At 46.2% G+C, this 17,328-nt stretch overlaps 1 protein-coding gene across 1 annotated transcript in view; it reads left to right on the forward strand.

The window, feature by feature from the left end:
- Positions 1 to 15,678, forward strand: part of LOC134966421 (tyrosine-protein phosphatase non-receptor type 11-like) — a 373,757-nt gene extending 358,079 nt beyond the window's left edge. Inside the window, exons 14-16 of the mRNA XM_063943146.1 lie at positions 6,232 to 6,332; positions 14,484 to 14,604; positions 15,344 to 15,678. Coding sequence (XP_063799216.1) covers positions 6,232 to 6,332; positions 14,484 to 14,568 — 186 coding nt within the window. The 3' untranslated portion in view covers positions 14,569 to 14,604; positions 15,344 to 15,678. The remainder of the gene's footprint in view (positions 1 to 6,231; positions 6,333 to 14,483; positions 14,605 to 15,343) is intronic.
- Positions 15,679 to 17,328: the final 1,650 nt, after the last annotated feature.

Genomic DNA, 17,328 nt, shown 5'->3' on the forward strand with positions numbered 1-17,328 from the left:
CTAATTGCCCACCTCACCCATTAGAGTGGGCGTGATGTGAGGGTCTTTAGAAGTTGAGATCTTGCCCGTAGCAACCAGTCAACTTATTTTTTTTATGGAGCACCTTCTAAAAGATAATAGCTAGAATCTGATTTGGTTACTATGGGCAACATCTCAACTTCTAAAAACCTGCACTTTTTTTTCTAAATTCCCCTCCCAGTGTCTCTGTCTTTTGATTTTGGAACTGCCCCGTTGAAAACATTCGGCAACAGTCTGCACTGAAATTGCACACGGTCACAATTACTATTAGTAATACCACCTCTTTCACTGCTCCCAACTCTCCTGTGTTCCTCTCAGTCTCTCATGAGTGAGGGGAACCGGTCTTTATTACAAAAGTCACTCTTGTGTTTAAACCTTTTTTCTCTGACGTCCTAGTGGATGCTGGGACTCCGTCAGGACCATGGGGAATAGCGGCTCCGCAGGAGACAGGGCACAAAATTTAAAAGTTTGACCACTAGGTGGTGTGTACTGGCTCCTCCCCCTATGACCCTCCTCCAAGCCTCAGTTAGGTTTTTGTGCCCGTCCGAGCAGGGTGCAATCTAGGTGGCTCTCCTAAAGAGCTGCTTAGAAAAAGTTTGTTAGGTTTTTTATTTTCAGTGAGTCCTGCTGGCAACAGGCTCACTGCAACGAGGGACTTAGGGGAGAAGAAGTGAACTCACCTGCGTGCAGGATGGATTTGCTTCTTAGGCTACTGGACACTAGCTCCAGAGGGACGATCACAGGTACAGCCTGGATGGGTCACCGGAGCCGCGCCGCCGACCCCCTTGCAGATGCCGAATAGAGAAGAGGTCCAGAAACCGGCGGCAGAAGACGTCTCAGTCTTCATGAGGTAGCGCACAGCACTGCAGCTGTGCGCCATTGCTCTCCGCACACTTCACACCAGCGGTCACTGAGGGTGCAGGGCGCTGGGGGGGGGCGCCCTGGGCAGCAATGTAATATACCTATTCTGGCTAAAATATATCACATATAGCCCCTGGGGCTATATGGATGTATTTAACCCCTGCCAGGTTCCAAAAAAACCGGGAGAAGAAGCCCGCCGAAAAGGGGGTGGGGCCTATTCTCCTCAGCACACAGCGCCATTTTCCTGCCCAGCTCCGCTGCGAGGAAGGCTCCCAGGACTCTCCCCTGCACTGCACTACAGAAACAGGGTAAAAACAGAGAGGGGGGGCACTTATTGGCGATATTTATAATATTTGAGCTGCTATAAAGGGAACACACTTATTAAGGTTGTCCCTATATATATTTATAGCGCTTGGGTGTGTGCTGGCAAACTCTCCCTCTGTCTCCCCAAAGGGCTAGTGGGGTCCTGTCTTCTATCAGAGCATTCCCTGTGTGTCTGCTGTGTGTCGGTACGTGTGTGTCGACATGTATGAGGACGATGTTGGCGTGGAGGCGGAGCAATTGCCTGTAATGGTGATGTCACCCCCTAGGGAGTCGACACCAGAATGGATGGCTTTGTTTATGGAATTACGGGATAGTGTCAGCACGCTACAAAAGTCGGTTGACGACATGAGACAGCCGGCAAACCAGTTAGTACCTGTCCAGGCGTCTCAGACACCGTCAGGGGCTGTAAAACGCCCTTTACCTCAGTCGGTCGACACAGACACTGACACTGAATCCAGTGTCGACGGTGAAGAAACAAACGTATTTTCCAGTAGGGCCACACGTTATATGATCACGGCAATGAAGGAGGCTTTGCATATCTCTGATACTGCAAGTACCACAAAAAGGGGTATTATGTGGGGTGTGAAAAAACTACCGATAGTTTTTCCTGAATCAGAGGAACTGAATGAAGTGTGTGATGAAGCGTGGGTTACCCCAGATAGAAAACTGCTAATTTCAAAGAAGTTATTGGCATTATACCCTTTCCCGCCAGAGGTTAGGGCGCGCTGGGAAACACCTCCTAGGGTGGATAAGGCGCTCACACGCTTATCAAAGCAAGTGGCGTTACCGTCTCCTGATACGGCCGCCCTCAAGGATCCAGCTGATAGGAGGCTGGAGAATACATTAAAAAGTATATACACACATACGGGTGTTATACTGAGACCAGCAATCGCCTCAGCCTGGATGTGCAGTGCTGGCGTGGCTTGGTCGGAGTCACTGTCTGAAAATATTGATACCCTGGATAGGGACAGTATTTTACTGACTATAGAGCAGTTAAAGGATGCATTTCTTTATATGCGAGATGCACAGAGAGATATTTGCACTCTGGCATCAAGAGTAAGTGCGATGTCCATATCTGCCAGAAGAAGTTTATGGACGCGCCAGTGGTCAGGTGATGCGGATTCCAAACGACATATGGAAGTATTGCCGTATAAGGGGGAGGAATTATTTGGGGTCGGTCTATCGGATCTGGTGGCCACGGCAACGGCCGGAAAATCCACCTTTTTACCCCAGGTCACCTCCCAGCAGAAAAAGCCGCAGGCTTTTCAGCCGCAGTCCTTTCGTTCCTATAAGAACAAACGAGCAAAAGGACATTCCTATTTGCCCCGAGGCAAAGGAAAGGGTAAGAGACTGCAACAAGCAGCTCCTTCCCAGGAGCAGAAGCCCTCCCCGGCTTCTACAAAGGCGTCAGCATGACGCTGGGACCTTACAAGCAGACTCAGGGGCGGTGGGGGGTCGCCTCAAACATTTCAGCGCACAGTGGGCTCACTCGCAGGTGGACCCCTGGATCCTGCAGGTAGTATCTCAGGGTTACAGGTTGGAATTCGAGAAGTCCCCTCCTCGCCGTTTCCTAAAGTCTGCTTTGCCAACGTCTCCCTCCGACAGGGCGACGGTATTGGAGGCCATTCACAAGCTGTATTCTCAGCAGGTGATAGTCAAGGTACCCCTCCTACAACAGGGACAGGGGTATTACTCCACGCTATTTGTGGTACCGAAGCCGGACGGCTCGGTAAGACCGATTCTAAATCTAAAATCTCTGAACCTGTACATACAAAAATTCAAGTTCAAGATGGAGTCACTCAGAGCAGTGATAGCGAATCTGGAAGAAGGGGATTTTATGGTGTCCTTGGACATCAAGGATGCTTACCTTCATGTTCCAATTTGTCCTTCACACCAAGGGTACCTCAGGTTCGTGGTCCAAAACTGTCATTATCAGTTTCAGACGCTGCCGTTTGGATTGTCCACGGCACCCCGGGTCTTTACCAAGGTAATGGCCGAAATGATGATCCTTCTTCGAAGAGAAGGCGTCTTAATTATCCCTTACTTGGACGATCTCCTGATAAGGGCAAGATCCAGAGAACAGCTGGAGGTCGGAGTAGCACTAACCCAAGTAGTGCTCCAACAACACGGGTGGATTCTGAATTTTCCAAAATCCCAACTGATCCCGACGACACGTCTGTTGTTCCTAGGGATGATTCTGGACACTGTTCAGAAAAAGGTATTTCTTCCGGAGGAGAAAGCCAGGGAGTTATCCGATCTAGTCAGGAACCTCCTAAAACCAGGAAAAGTATCTGTGCATCAATGCACAAGAGTCCTGGGAAAAATGGTAGCTTCTTACGAAGCGATTCCATTCGGCAGATTCCATGCACGAACTTTCCAGTGGGATCTGCTGGACAAATGGTCCGGATCGCATCTGCAGATGCATCAGCGGATAAAATTGTCCACAAGGACAAGAGTGTCTCTGCTATGGTGGTTGCAGAGTGCTCATCTGTTAGAGGGCCGCAGATTCGGCATACAGAACTGGGTCCTAGTGACCACGGATGCCAGCCTGAGAGGCTGGGGAGCGGTCACACAGGGAAGAAACTTCCAGGGCGTGTGGTCAAGCCTGGAGACGTCTCTTCACATAAATATACTGGAGCTAAGAGCAATCTACAATGCTCTAAGCCTGGCAAAACCTCTGCTTCAGGGTCAGCCGGTGTTGATTCAGTCGGACAACATCACGGCAGTCGCCCACGTAAACAGACAGGGCGGCACAAGAAGCAGGAGGGCAATGGCAGAAGCTGCAAGGATTCTCCGCTGGGCAGAAAATCATGTGTTAGCACTGTCGGCTGTGTTCATCCCGGGAGTGGACAACTGGGAAGCAGACTTCCTCAGCAGACACGATCTGCACCCGGGAGAGTGGGGACTTCATCCAGAAGTCTTCCACATGATTGTGGTCCATTGGGAAAGACCAATGGTGGACATGATGGCGTCCCGCCTCAACAAAAAACTGGACAGGTATTGCGCCAGGTCAAGAGACCCTCAGGCAATAGCTGTAGACGCTCTGGTAACACCATGGGTGTACCAGTCAGTGTATGTGTTTCCTCCTCTGCCTCTCATACCAAAAGTACTGAGAATTATACGGCAAAGGGGAGTAAGAACGATACTCGTGGCTCCGGATTGGCCAAGAAGAACTTGGTACCCGGAACTTCAGGAGATGCTCACGGAAGATCCGTGGCCTCTACCTCTAAGACGGGACCTGCTTCAGCAGGGACCGTGTCTATTCCAAGACTTACCGCGGCTGCGTTTGACGGCATGGCGGTTGAACGCCGAATCCTAAGGGAAAAAGGCATTCCGGAAGAGGTCATCCCTACCCTGGTAAAAGCCAGGAAGGAGGTGACTGCACAACATTATCACCGCATTTGGAGAAAATATGTTGCGTGGTGTGAGGCCAGGAAGGCCCCGACGGAGGAATTTCAACTGGGTCGATTCCTACATTTCCTGCAAACAGGATTGTCTATGGGCCTCAAATTAGGGTCCATTAAGGTTCAAATTTCGGCCCTGTCGATTTTCTTCCAGAAAGAATTGGCTTCAGTTCCTGAAGTCCAGACTTTTGTAAAAGGAGTACTACATATACAGCCCTCGGTTGTGCCCCCAGTGGCTCCGTGGGATCTTAATGTAGTTTTGGATTTTCTCAAATCCCATTGGTTTGAGCCACTCAAATCGGTGGATTTGAAATATCTTACATGGAAAGTAACCATGCTACTTTGAAAATATATATTTCAAGGACGGCTGGAGTCAGAAAATCTGACTCGCTGTTTATACTGTATGCACCCAACAAGCTGGGTGCTCCTGCTTCTAAGCAGACGATTGCTCGTTGGATTTGTAGCACAATTCAACTTGCACATTCTGTGGCAGGCCTGCCACAGCCTAAATCTGTCAAGGCCCATTCCACAAGGAAGGTGGGCTCATCTTGGGCGGCTGCCCGAGGGGTCTCGGCATTACAACTCTGCCGAGCAGCTACGTGGTCAGGGGAGAACACGTTTGTAAAATTCTACAAATTTGATACCCTGGCTAAGGAGGACCTGGAGTTCTCTCATTCGGTGCTGCAGAGTCATCCGCACTCTCCCGCCCGTTTGGGAGCTTTGGTATAATCCCCATGGTCCTGACGGAGTCCCAGCATCCACTAGGACGTCAGAGAAAATAAGATTTTACTTACCGATAAATCTATTTCTCGTAGTCCGTAGTGGATGCTGGGCGCCCATCCCAAGTGCGGATTGTCTGCAATACTTGTACATAGTTATTGTTACAAAAAAATCGGGTTGTTATTGTTGTGAGCCGTCTGTTCAGAGGCTCCTACGTTTGTCATACTGTTAACTGGGTTCAGATCACAAGTTGTACGGTGTGATTGGTGTGGCTGGTATGAGTCTTACCCGGGATTCAAAATCCTTCCTTATTGTGTACGCTCGTCCGGGCACAGTATCCTAACTGAGGCTTGGAGGAGGGTCATAGGGGGAGGAGCCAGTACACACCACCTAGTGGTCAAACTTTTAAATTTTGTGCCCTATCTCCTGCGGAGCCGCTATTCCCCATGGTCCTGACGGAGTCCCAGCATCCACTACGGACTACGAGAAATAGATTTATCGGTAAGTAAAATCTTATTTATTGCTTTCCCTGATAAAGTCCATATGAAAGGTGTAGAAGGTATCCCATTGAAAGCATGGGGCGACAACTGGTTCCACCTCCCCTGAGGACATGTAATAATCCATTACTATTCTCCAGAGAATCTACTGTGGCACCTGCATCCTAATCCAGCTGCTGAATTCAGAAGATGCACATTACACGTGCTGTACAAAATCCCTGCCTCGCACTGTCTATGTGATGGGCGTGCTTTTAAATGAAAAGCTACATGCAAATGTTGGGAGATGTTGAATTGATACCTTCTGTCAGATTAGTGGTCCAAAAAATGTAAACAATTTTCTAATTAAATTGTTATATTAGAAGACTGTGCATTTTGTGTTTTCATTATTTTGAAATGTTTTATTGCAGAGAGGAAGAATAAAGGAGCGGGAATACACCAACATACATTATCCACTTGGGGAGAAGCTGAAAGCTAAAGCACCATCAACCCCAGCATCTATGCAACCTCGGTAAGCTTTCTGGTAGATCTTGATCTAGATTCCTGGTAGTCCGGAAAAGGATGGCGTACCTTGCAGAATACTGCAGATCATATAAAGGACAAGGCAACCATTGAATAGAGCTCATGAATTACTATTATTAATTTATTTATTAACAGTTTCTTAAATAGCGCAGCATATTCCGTTGTGCTTACAACATGTTGAGTCCCCCATATCCAAAATTCAGAAATAAGGAATATTCTGAAATACAGAATTTTTTGAGCATGACTGAGATTGTGATAACTTTGTTTTCTGATGGTTCAGTATGCACAAAATGAATAAAAGTTTTGTCTGAAATGATCTTCAGGCTATGTGTATAAGGTGTATATAAAACACAAATGAATTTCGTGTAGGTATACAAACTTTTTTCATGCACAAAATCATTACAAAATTTATCAAGCATCCAGTAGGGATATTGGGGATTCTAGTATGATGGGGTATAGACTGGGTCCAAAGGAGCCAGTGCACTTTAAATTTCTTCAGCTGGGTGTGCTGGCTCCTCCCCTCTATGCCCACTCCCACAGGCAGTTTAGAAAAAAGTGCCCTCAGGAGAGGATGCACATCTCTGAGTTCCAGAGAGTTTTCTTCAATTTCTTTTTTCTGTTTGTTATTTTCGGGATGCTGTTTGGCCAACAGCATACCTGCACCGTGAGAGTTAGGGAGGAAGGTCACCGACCTTACGAGGTGCAGAGCCGCTTCCCCGCTGCAGGACCACCGTACTGAGGGGTTGTTGTTCGGCGGGGCACTGCGCTTTGGCTGTCACAGCCACAGCACGCCGCACACCCCAAACACTGCCTGAAGGTGACATCGGTGGTGGGTACACACCGAGGGTCCCGCTAGGGGGGTCCCCCGGTTCACGGTGTGGCTGACCACGGGCGCAGCGTACGGGACCCTCCCGGGGGGGGATCCCACTAAGATCCCCCGTGTAGACTGGCACAAAAAGACTTTGACTGATGTTTTTAAGCTATATGGAGACTTTGCCAGTCTAATATATCAATGTAACTACGGCGCCATTGGAGGGGGCGAAGCTACATCAGAGCAGGACCTGAGGCATTTTGGTGCCTTCCTCTGCTAACTGCAACCATTCTCAGCACACACAGCGCCTCCTGACTCCTCAGACACGCTGGATATCTGGTACAGGGTGTAGCAAAGGGGGAGAGCCGCTTGTGTACACTATCTGGGTCCTCTTTAAAACAGGATTTGTTAGTGTTTTCTGTAATATAGTGTGCTGACAGCCTCACTGGGGCTGTGCAGCTCAGGGTGTGCTGGTGTCCTTCTCTCTATGTCTCCTCTCCCAAACAGTAGGGCAGGCTTGCATTATGACTGTCTGTGTATATGTTATTGTGCTTACTGTGAAACATGGGTAAACACAAGCTGTGCAGTGTATGCCACACCAGATTCTCTCCATTATCTAATGATTCTGTTTCCTGTGAACAATGCAGCCAATATTCACAAATCAGTGAAGGGGCTGGGGGAGAGGGTCCAGAGCCCCACTGGTTAGGGTCTCTTAAAACTATTATGACAGTTATGTCATCCCTACTTACTGCTAATGTACAGAAGACTCAACTACTACAACAAGCTGTTGCAGATTTAGCTGCTAGGGCAGATGCAGCACAGTGCCCCCTCTCTCATGTAGGTCCACAGAAGCGTGGGTTACCTGCTCTACTATCTGATACCTATGATGATATACAGTAGGATGGGTATGACTTGGAACCCGATTCTGCTCAGGGTATTTAACCCCCAATTCTGGCTATACGGGACGTCACAGCAGTCGTTTTTCTTTCTACAAAACAAGCCTAATGTCACTTTCCCTGATTCTACAGAGTTAGATGACCTATTCAAGCTGGCCTATAAAAATCCCATGTGTCCAAATTTTTTTTGCGTATTTTCCCTTTTGCTCCTGAAGGTAGAAAATTTTGGGAGGACCCCCCTGGGGTTGATGTATCAGTTTCTCGCCTGTCCAAAAAGGCGGTGCTGCCTGCCCCGGACTCCTTTACCATGAAGGATCCTGGGAATAGGAAGATAGAAACTACACTCAAATCTATTTACATGGCAGCAGGTGTATCACAAAGGCCGGTCATTGCGGGTTGCTGGATGACTCATGCCATTCATTCCTGGGCCACTCAAATTCAGGGGGGCCTCTCGGGCGATATGCCCTTGGCCACTATGGTGACCCTCCTAAAACACATTCAGGACACAACACGTGTCCTCTGTGATTCGCTGAAGGAAATGGGGAACATTAATGCTAGGACTTCTACCATGGCAGTGTCGGTGCGCAGGGCCTTGTGGTTGCGTCGGTGGATTGCGGACGCAGAATCCAAATGTGTGGAATCTCTCCCCTTTTCTGGGGAATGGCTTTTTGGGGTTGAATTGGATACTCTGATTTCCAAAGTTACGGCTGGGAAATCCAGGTTTCTCCCGTCTGGGGCCCCACCAGCGAGACGCTCTGACCCGGGGCCGTCTGTCCAGTCCTTTCGGTCTCACAGATTTTGATCTAAGGCCAGAGGTGCCTCCAATGTGACTAGAGGCACCAGAGATAAGTCCAGAAAGCCTGCAAGCACCAGCTCCCGAGACCAGTCCACCGCTTCTGCTTCCACCAAGGCCTCAGCATGACGGTGCCCACCCACCCCGAGGGGATCTCGAAGTGGGAGCTCGACTGCGTCACTTCAGCCGCGTCTGGGAGATTTCCTGCCAGGATACCTGGGTCAGAATCTCGTTTCTCAAGGCTACAAGCTGGAGTTCGACAGTACTCCTCCCCAACAAACTTTCAAATCAAGCTTACCAGCTTTGAAGGATATGCAAGTTACGTTGCAACAGGCCATCCAAAAGTTGGTCCAGTCCCACGTCATTGTTCCAGTACCAATACCACAATGTGGCAAGGGGTTTTACTCCAACCTGTTTGTGGTGCCGAAACCAGACTGTTCGGTAAGACCCATTTTGAATCTAAAATCCTTGAATCCTTATTTGAAAGTGTTCAAGTTCAAAATGGAATCCCTGCAAGCAGAGATTGCGGGCCTGGAAGAACGGGAATTCATGGTATCCTTGGATATCAAGGACGCTTACCTCCATATTCCAATTTGGCCGCCTCATCAGGCGTATCTGCGGTTTGCCCTGCTGGACAATCACTTCCAATTCGAGGCACTGCCCTTCGGCCTGTCTACAGCCCTGAGGGTATTCACGAAGGTGATCGGGTCCAGGGGGTCAATGTTGTCCCTTACCTGGATGATCTTCTGATAAAAGCAAGGTCCAGGGAGCTTTTATTGCTTCATATCGACCGCACTATTCAACTTCTGTCACACCATGGGTGGATTCTCAACTTACGGAAGTCCTACCTGGTGCTAAGTCAGAGGCTCCTGTTCCTGGAGATGTTGATGGATACTGTTGCCCAGAAGGTGTTCCTGCCAGAGGACAAGGCGAGAACACTTCAGGAGATGGTCCACATGGTGCTCCAATCTACTCGAGTGTCCATCCATCTTTGCATAAGATTGTCATACGAGGTGATCCAGTATGGGAGGTTCCATGCCAGAACATTTCAATTGGATCTCCTGAGCAAGTGGTCCCGATCACATCTACAGATGCACCGGACGATTCGGCTGTCACCTCAGGCCAGGATTTCCTTCTGTGGTGGCTACAGTCCTCCAATCTCCTGTTAGGCCGGAGTTTCAGGATTGGACCCTCCTCACGACGGACGCGAGTCTAAGGGGATGGGGAGCTTTCACCCAAGGGGCGCAGTTCCAGGGCAGGTGGTCAACCCACGAAAGCCTCCTTCTGATCAACATTCTGGAACTTCGGGCGATCTACAATGCTCTCCTTCAGGCCTCTCCTCTGCTCAGGGATCACGCGATCCAGGTACAGTCGGACAATGCCACGGCATTGGCATACATCAATCGAAAAGGAGGGACAAAAAGCAGAGCCTGCACGCGGGAGGTGTCAAAGATACTCCTCTGGGCGGAAAGAAATGCAAGAGCCATGTCAGCAATCTTCACTCCGGGTGTGGACAACTGGGAAGCGGACTTCCTGAGTCGTCACAATCTCCACTCGGGAGAGTGGGGTCTCCGCCAGCAGGTGTTCCAGCAGGTCATCAACCCATGGGACTACCCGTAGATAGACATGATGGCTTCTCGTCTCAACAAGAAACTTCCCTGGTATTGCTAGTGAACCAGGTACCCTCGGGCGAGGGCAGCGGATGCACTGGCATCGCCTTGGCCTTACCGGCTGGTCTACCTGTTTCCTCCGATTCCGTTGCTCCCAAGGGTGCTAAAGCAAATCAGGAATCAGAGTCTAAGCAATTCTGATTGCCCCGGATTGGCCTTGGAGGGCGTGGTACGCAGATCTTCTGGATATGTCCGTCGAAGACCCTTGGCCTCTACCACTAAGAAGTCTACCCGGACTTACGGCAACTTCGTTTGACAGCATGGGGGTTGAGCGGAACATCCTAACTCACAAGGGTCTTTCCAAAAAGGTTATTGCTACCATAATTCAGGCAAGAAAACCAAAACACTATCAAAACACTATCAAAACAGTGTCAAAACACTATCATATCTGGAGGAGATATGTCTCTTGGTGCGAGGAGTGCACGTATCCATCTGCTGAGTTTCACTTGGGACGTTTCTTATGTTTCCTGCAGGCTGGTGTGGATAAGGGCTTACGTCTGGGTTCAATTAAGGTCCAGATTTCAGCCCTCTCCATTTTCTTCCAGAAGAGATTGGCAGTGTTGCCAGAAGTTCAGACGTTCTTGCAAGGGGTACTCTACATCCAACCTCCTTTTGTGCCGCCTATGGCACCCTGGGATCTGAATGTAGTCTTGGATTTTCTACAGTCCTCCTGGTTTGAACCCCCGATGACGGTGGAAAACAAGTACCTCACGTGGAGAACGGTAATGTTACTGGCCCTGGCTTCTGCTCGACGTGTCTCAGAATTGGGGGCCTTGTCATGTAAAAGTCCCTACTTGGTCTTTTACAAGGACAGAGCAGAGCTCCGGACTAGGTAGCAGTTCCTTCCGAAGGTGGTCTCTGCGTTTCACTTGAATCAGCCTATTGTGATTCCGTCCAGTTCTGGCGCTTCTGCTCTTCCAGAGGCATTGGATGCTGTGTGAGCCTTGAAGATCTATGTCAAGAGAACGACTCGGATCAGAAAGACAGATTCTTTGTTCGTGCTCTATGATTCACAGAAAAAGGGTTGTCCTGCTTCAAAACAGTCCATTGCTCGTTGGATTAGGCTTATTATCCAACAGGCCTATGTGTCGGCAGCCTTACCTGTTCCTAAGTCTCTGAAGGCCCACTCTACGAGATCAGTGGGTTCTTCCTGGGCGGCTGCCCGTTAAGTCTCGGCCTTACAACTTTGCCGAGCTGCTACCTGGTCGGGGAAGAACACTTTTTTGTGAAGTTCTACAAGTTTGATACCCTGGCCAAAGAGGATACCCAGTTTGGGCAGGCGGTGCTGCAGCAGTCTCCGCAAGTTCCTGCCCGTTCTGGAAGCTCTGTGATGTCCCCATCATACTAGATTCCCCAATATCCCTTATTTATTCTAGAGAAAATAGGATTTTAATTACCTACCAGTAAATCCTTTTCTCGTAGTCCATAAAGGATATTGGGCTCCAGCCTCTGTGCGTTAACTTTTCTGCAGGTTCTTGTTCTGTGGTTACCTGTTCAGCTGTTGTCGTTACCAGCCGTTGCTGGTTGTTATATGTTAGTGGTGTGCTGGTATGTAAAGCCCACCACTCTGTTATCATATTTCCTGCTCTCATATATATCCTTTCTCCTTCGGCCACGTTTTTACCTTTAACTGCCTGTGGGAGGGGGCATAAATGGGAGGAGCCAGCACACCCAGTTGAAGAAATGTCTCTGTACCCCGTCTATACCTCATCGTACTAGATTCCCCAATATCCCTTATGGACTACGAGAAAAGGATTTAACGTTAGGTAATTAAAATCCTATTATATAAAATGACATTCCGGCTGTGTGTAAGGTGTAAATGAAACAGAAATGCATTCTGTGTTTCTACTTGGTTCCAATCCCCAAGCTATCTTCCAAAATACGGAAAAAGCCGATATCCAATATTTTTCTGGTCCTAAGCATTTTAGCTATTCAAGACTGTATATGTAGCAGCTTTCAGCTCCATACCGATGAACTGGAATTGCCAGTGTGTAGGTGTTACAATATATAATGGCAAACTGCTCTAATCAAACTGGTAACATTCCTCAGGTGCTGCGGGAGGGGGTTCTAGACCAGAAAAAACAAGTGTTTTTCCCAAGCACCCTAAGGGCTATTGGTAACAAGACTTGCCACTGTATGGTAATAGAAAATTTAGACATCTTGGTAATGGGTGGTTTTCAGTTTGCCGGCTGTCGGGGTCCCGGCGCACAGTATACCGGCGCCGGAATCCCGACACCCGGCATACCGACACCTTTTCTCCCTCTTGGGGGGTCCACGACCCCCCCTCGAGGGAGAATAGATAGCGTAGCGCGGCGAGCCCGCAAGGGGCTCATTTGTGTTCGCCACGCTGTCGGTATGCCGGCGGTCGGGATTCCGGCGCCGGTATGCTGTGTGCCGGGACCCCGACAGCTGGCATACCATACTACACCCCTTGGTTACATATATTTGGTAAAAAATATGGTAAGCCTCAAGGCCACTTCAAGGCGTCTCTATTACTGGAGATCCTGATACGTAGTATAAGTCCAGGATGCGGACCCCACAAAGCTGGCTTTCCTATTAACATATATTAACACTTTAGTATTTCAATGGTGTGCTGCCCTGGGGTAGTTGGGCCTGAGCCAGCTTTGTGGGGTCCAAGCCATGGACTTATACTTAGTATTAGGTACCTCCAGTAATAGAGATGCCTTGAAGTGGCCCTGGAGGCGTATCATATTTTTTGCTAAATATATGTAACCAAGATCTCTAATTTTTCTATTCATATAGTGTACAGGTCTTGTTACTAATAGCCCAATGGGCAGGTGTTAGTCAGATTCTTGGTAGGTAAAGACCTAGCTATAATATATACTTCAAGACTGTACAACCTGTGACACTTGTGGAACTAAAATCCCCAGCATGCATTGCCAGCCAGCAGATGCAGTTATGCAGTGTGCACTGTATTTATTCTCCTGCCTCTCGTACTTAACACTGAAATAAAACTGGGAGGGCACGCTAATAGTCAACTAAATATACTGGTCCTACAAAGCAGCAATACAAATACTATAACTAGTTAAATTACTGGAATCCTTTCAAAGCTTCTATGCCCTAACTTGAACCTGTGTATAATATACACAGCTATAGATAGATGGACACTGGAGACGCACAGTTTGATTTAAGGTGGGATGCCTTTTTTCTCCTGTGTGGTACTTGTGTGCTACAGACCACATTACTTATTTATTTGTAAACTGTTAAGGTGCAATAGCACAAAAATTAAGATTATTATCATGGGGCATCCATTCAGTGGACTATTTTTTTCTGGCATACTTGTATTTTTCTTGATTTCATTCAGTGCACCTATTAAAGATGTACCCCTGATGTCTTGGCAATAGATGAAATGCATTTTGTTATAGCTGAGAGACGCACCATTGTGATCCCACACCCTCTAATACAAGGGGGTTGGACTCTTAGCAGCAGTGTACAATACTGTATAAGTAAAGAGGATTTTATGTCAAACTAGTGAAAATTTTGGTTTTATTTAAAAAAAAAAAATATTATAATTTTTTTTTTTTTTATACATTTCTATTCTGGCCCTCATGCTTTTGGGTGATTTTTATTGGTAAGGGGGTGCGCTTACAGAGCTCCTTAAGAAGTTATAGACCTCCTCAGACAATTTATGGGACAGTATTTTAATATTCTGGATTACACATAAGGTTCACATTAGGAATGTAAAAGCATCGAATGGATTGTAGTAGTTTAAACTGGTTAATAATTGTTTTGCTGCTGGTTATAGGCAGTCTATTTAGCTGACTATTAGAGCGTCCTCTCAGTGTTATTTAAGGTGTTTGTGTATGGGGTCTTACTAACAAGACTCACTGTGAGGTGCTGTTCTTATTTTTGGATTGAGTGACGCGCAGGAAAAGGGTAATTTCAGAAGAGATATATGTATATTTATATGTTATGATTAAATACTTGTTTCCTTATGTCTTATTGACAGGGTTAATGATGATTCTGCCTGTGTCTATGAGAATCTGAATATTAGAAGCACACACATGTCAAGTTCTAGCAATGCTGGCAGATAATAGTTGGCGGTTTTAACAATGCACAAATACTAAAGGGTAAGTGTGATAATGCACATCTGTACAGACCATTATGGAGAAAGATGTGTCTGACCTGCAGTCTGTACTAGATACATGCACTGCTGTATATATGCATCATCCTTTTTAACTATATGCTTCTCTATCTCTCTCTCTCTCTCTCTCTCTCTCTCTCTCTCTCTCGTCAGAGCTTTCCTAGACTTTATTTGCTGCCCTAGTATATGACATATGACACACAGGTGATGAGCAGAATTGTGTCACTTATCGAATAAACCAGGGCCGCTAAAATAAACAACTATAAAGAAATGGCTAAAAACACATAGTGGGAACTTCAATTGTTTTTTAAGCTTTTTCAGCAATTTTTTTTTCTGGGTTATTCAACTATCCCCCGTTGTTTTTTTTTAGCCCAAAAAAGTAATTTTCTGAGCAAAAACACAAAAAAATTGGGTTAAGTTCCCGGACCTATGTTTTTTGTTTTTTTTACGGCTGCAATTGCTAAAATGGGGCATTTTATCTGGAATTATTTTTCCTGCCTGATTTAGGCAGGTGAAAAAAATCCCAGATGAGTGCTGGCTTCGGGGCTAATTGAACAGCCATAGAATACAAAAGATAAAGTTGGAAAACTCTTTATATATCGGGGTGTGTACTGTTCAGCCGTGTTTACTGGCTTCTAGAAGTGCTTCCGATTTCTTTCAATATTACATAAACGGTGTATGCAGCAATTATGTGCTTTATCAATTTTTTTTTTCTGTCTTTGTAGGACAGCACTGTTTGTCTCCATTCCCTGGCCATGGCTGTCTGGAGTTGCCCCCAGTTCTGCCTAGCCCCGAGCCAGCTCCAGAAGGGAGGTAGAAGTGTGAAGGAGCAGTGAGCAAAGTGCACTTGTGATGGAGAGCACACCTACAGTAACTTATTATGACAGAACAATCCTTTTTTTTTTCTTTGCCTCAGTGTTTTGGCAAATTATTTATTCAAGTGCCTCAGAAAAGCCACTGAGTTTTAGATATTTTTATTTGTTACTTTTTTGTTGTTGTTTTATTCTTTGTTTTGTAAAAATGTATAATAAAATTTTGGTCTGTAAAGCAAACCAAGGCATTTTAGTTTGTTTCTGTTTGGTTATTTTCTTGCCTTGTCTATAGGTTAATAACAGCAGTGTTTCGCAATAAGAAGACTCGCCTGCTTCCAGTTTGTTACGTGCATTCTGATTTGGCTGTGTCCTGAAATGCATCTGTTGGCTTCCTTCACAACAGCGGAGCAAATTGTTACATGATATTGCTAGACTGTTTTCCCTGTGTTACCTGGTTAGTCTTTGTTTGATTATACATTAACATGTATTATTAGGTCCCAGAATGCCAGGTAACATTATGGTTCACAGTTGGGTGTAACTGGGGGGATGGTTCCTATAAAGTCTGGAGTGTTTGTTCTGACACATCAATCATTTCCTTAAACAGTTAGGGGGTTTAAGTTTTTGAAATGTGCTGTTGTGATTGTGATGGTACAACAATAAATAAATGTTGTGTCAGGGGTGGCAGAGACCATGTATTTTCACCATCACTGCAGTTATTGTTGGGAGGCTTGGTCCACCTTATGCACCACATAAACCTCCAGGAGATATTGGGTTATTTATTGTTTTAACAACGTTCTGTACAACATAGAACATTATTAAATTATAAATGGTTTTCTAAGACAGGAAGTGATAGTTCAGTGAGGGACACTGCGCGGTGGTAATGAGTAGCTGCACACATCACTGAGCATTATGGTTGCTCCACATTACTCATACCGCTTTCACATCGCAAATGCCGGGTCGCACCTGGGAATTGGAAACTGGTCCGTCCCTGCTGTCGAAGTAAAAAAATATATTACATAGAACATACAGACTCCACACATATAAGTCGCTATACTTGCAAATACGCGCAGCGAGCACAGCAATATATGGTAACACACGCATTTACACGGACATGCCACAGAGATGGATTCGACACTTATTTCATACAGCACATGATTATAATAATATCAAGCGCCAGACATCATAATGATTTAAAATTATATAATGAAGTAATGTCATGTATGTGTATTATTTGAACGAAGCAAGGTACACCTGTCATATTTGGTATTAGAGCAAGCAGATTAATGTGTAGATTCATTTGATACTTGTTATTAAGTTGTAGGACATTGCAACAAATAGTAATGATTAAATGTATGAAAGCTAAAGTCATTTTTATTAGGGCAATAAACATTTACAGAAACAGGTTGTGGACAGGAAGCTCAGGCCAGCCCCTTTTGATGTCTTCAAGGCTGAACCTGTTTAGCATACGAACAGACTAGTGACTCATCATGAATGAGAAAGTTCCCTCCCCCAAAACTAGATAACACATTACAGAGACACACAGTTGCGAGTTGCTGTTTTGTCCCAGACGATGATGGAGGTGCTTCTAGTCCGGTTCCTGTATTTATTTGCTGAGAGAGAGAGATATATTAAGAGGAAGATGCATTGAGGGAATGGTATGGTATGCTGGCCTGTAACTGAATGTATTAACTGCTTACTGTATGAATTGTAACCATGTAACTGTGTATACTGTACATTGTGATATATTGAATACATATCTTTTTAATAACAAATATATACATCAATGAGCTTTGTAACTCAGATAACGTGTGGGTGTATTGTTTTCTCTTATGGGATGCAGTGTTTTGCTATGTATAGCGCACATTTGGTATTTGGTATTTACACATGAGGGCTCGTCT

Source organism: Pseudophryne corroboree, chromosome 10 (assembly GCF_028390025.1).
Source record: "Pseudophryne corroboree isolate aPseCor3 chromosome 10, aPseCor3.hap2, whole genome shotgun sequence".
NCBI classification, from domain to species: Eukaryota; Metazoa; Chordata; class Amphibia; order Anura; family Myobatrachidae; genus Pseudophryne; species Pseudophryne corroboree.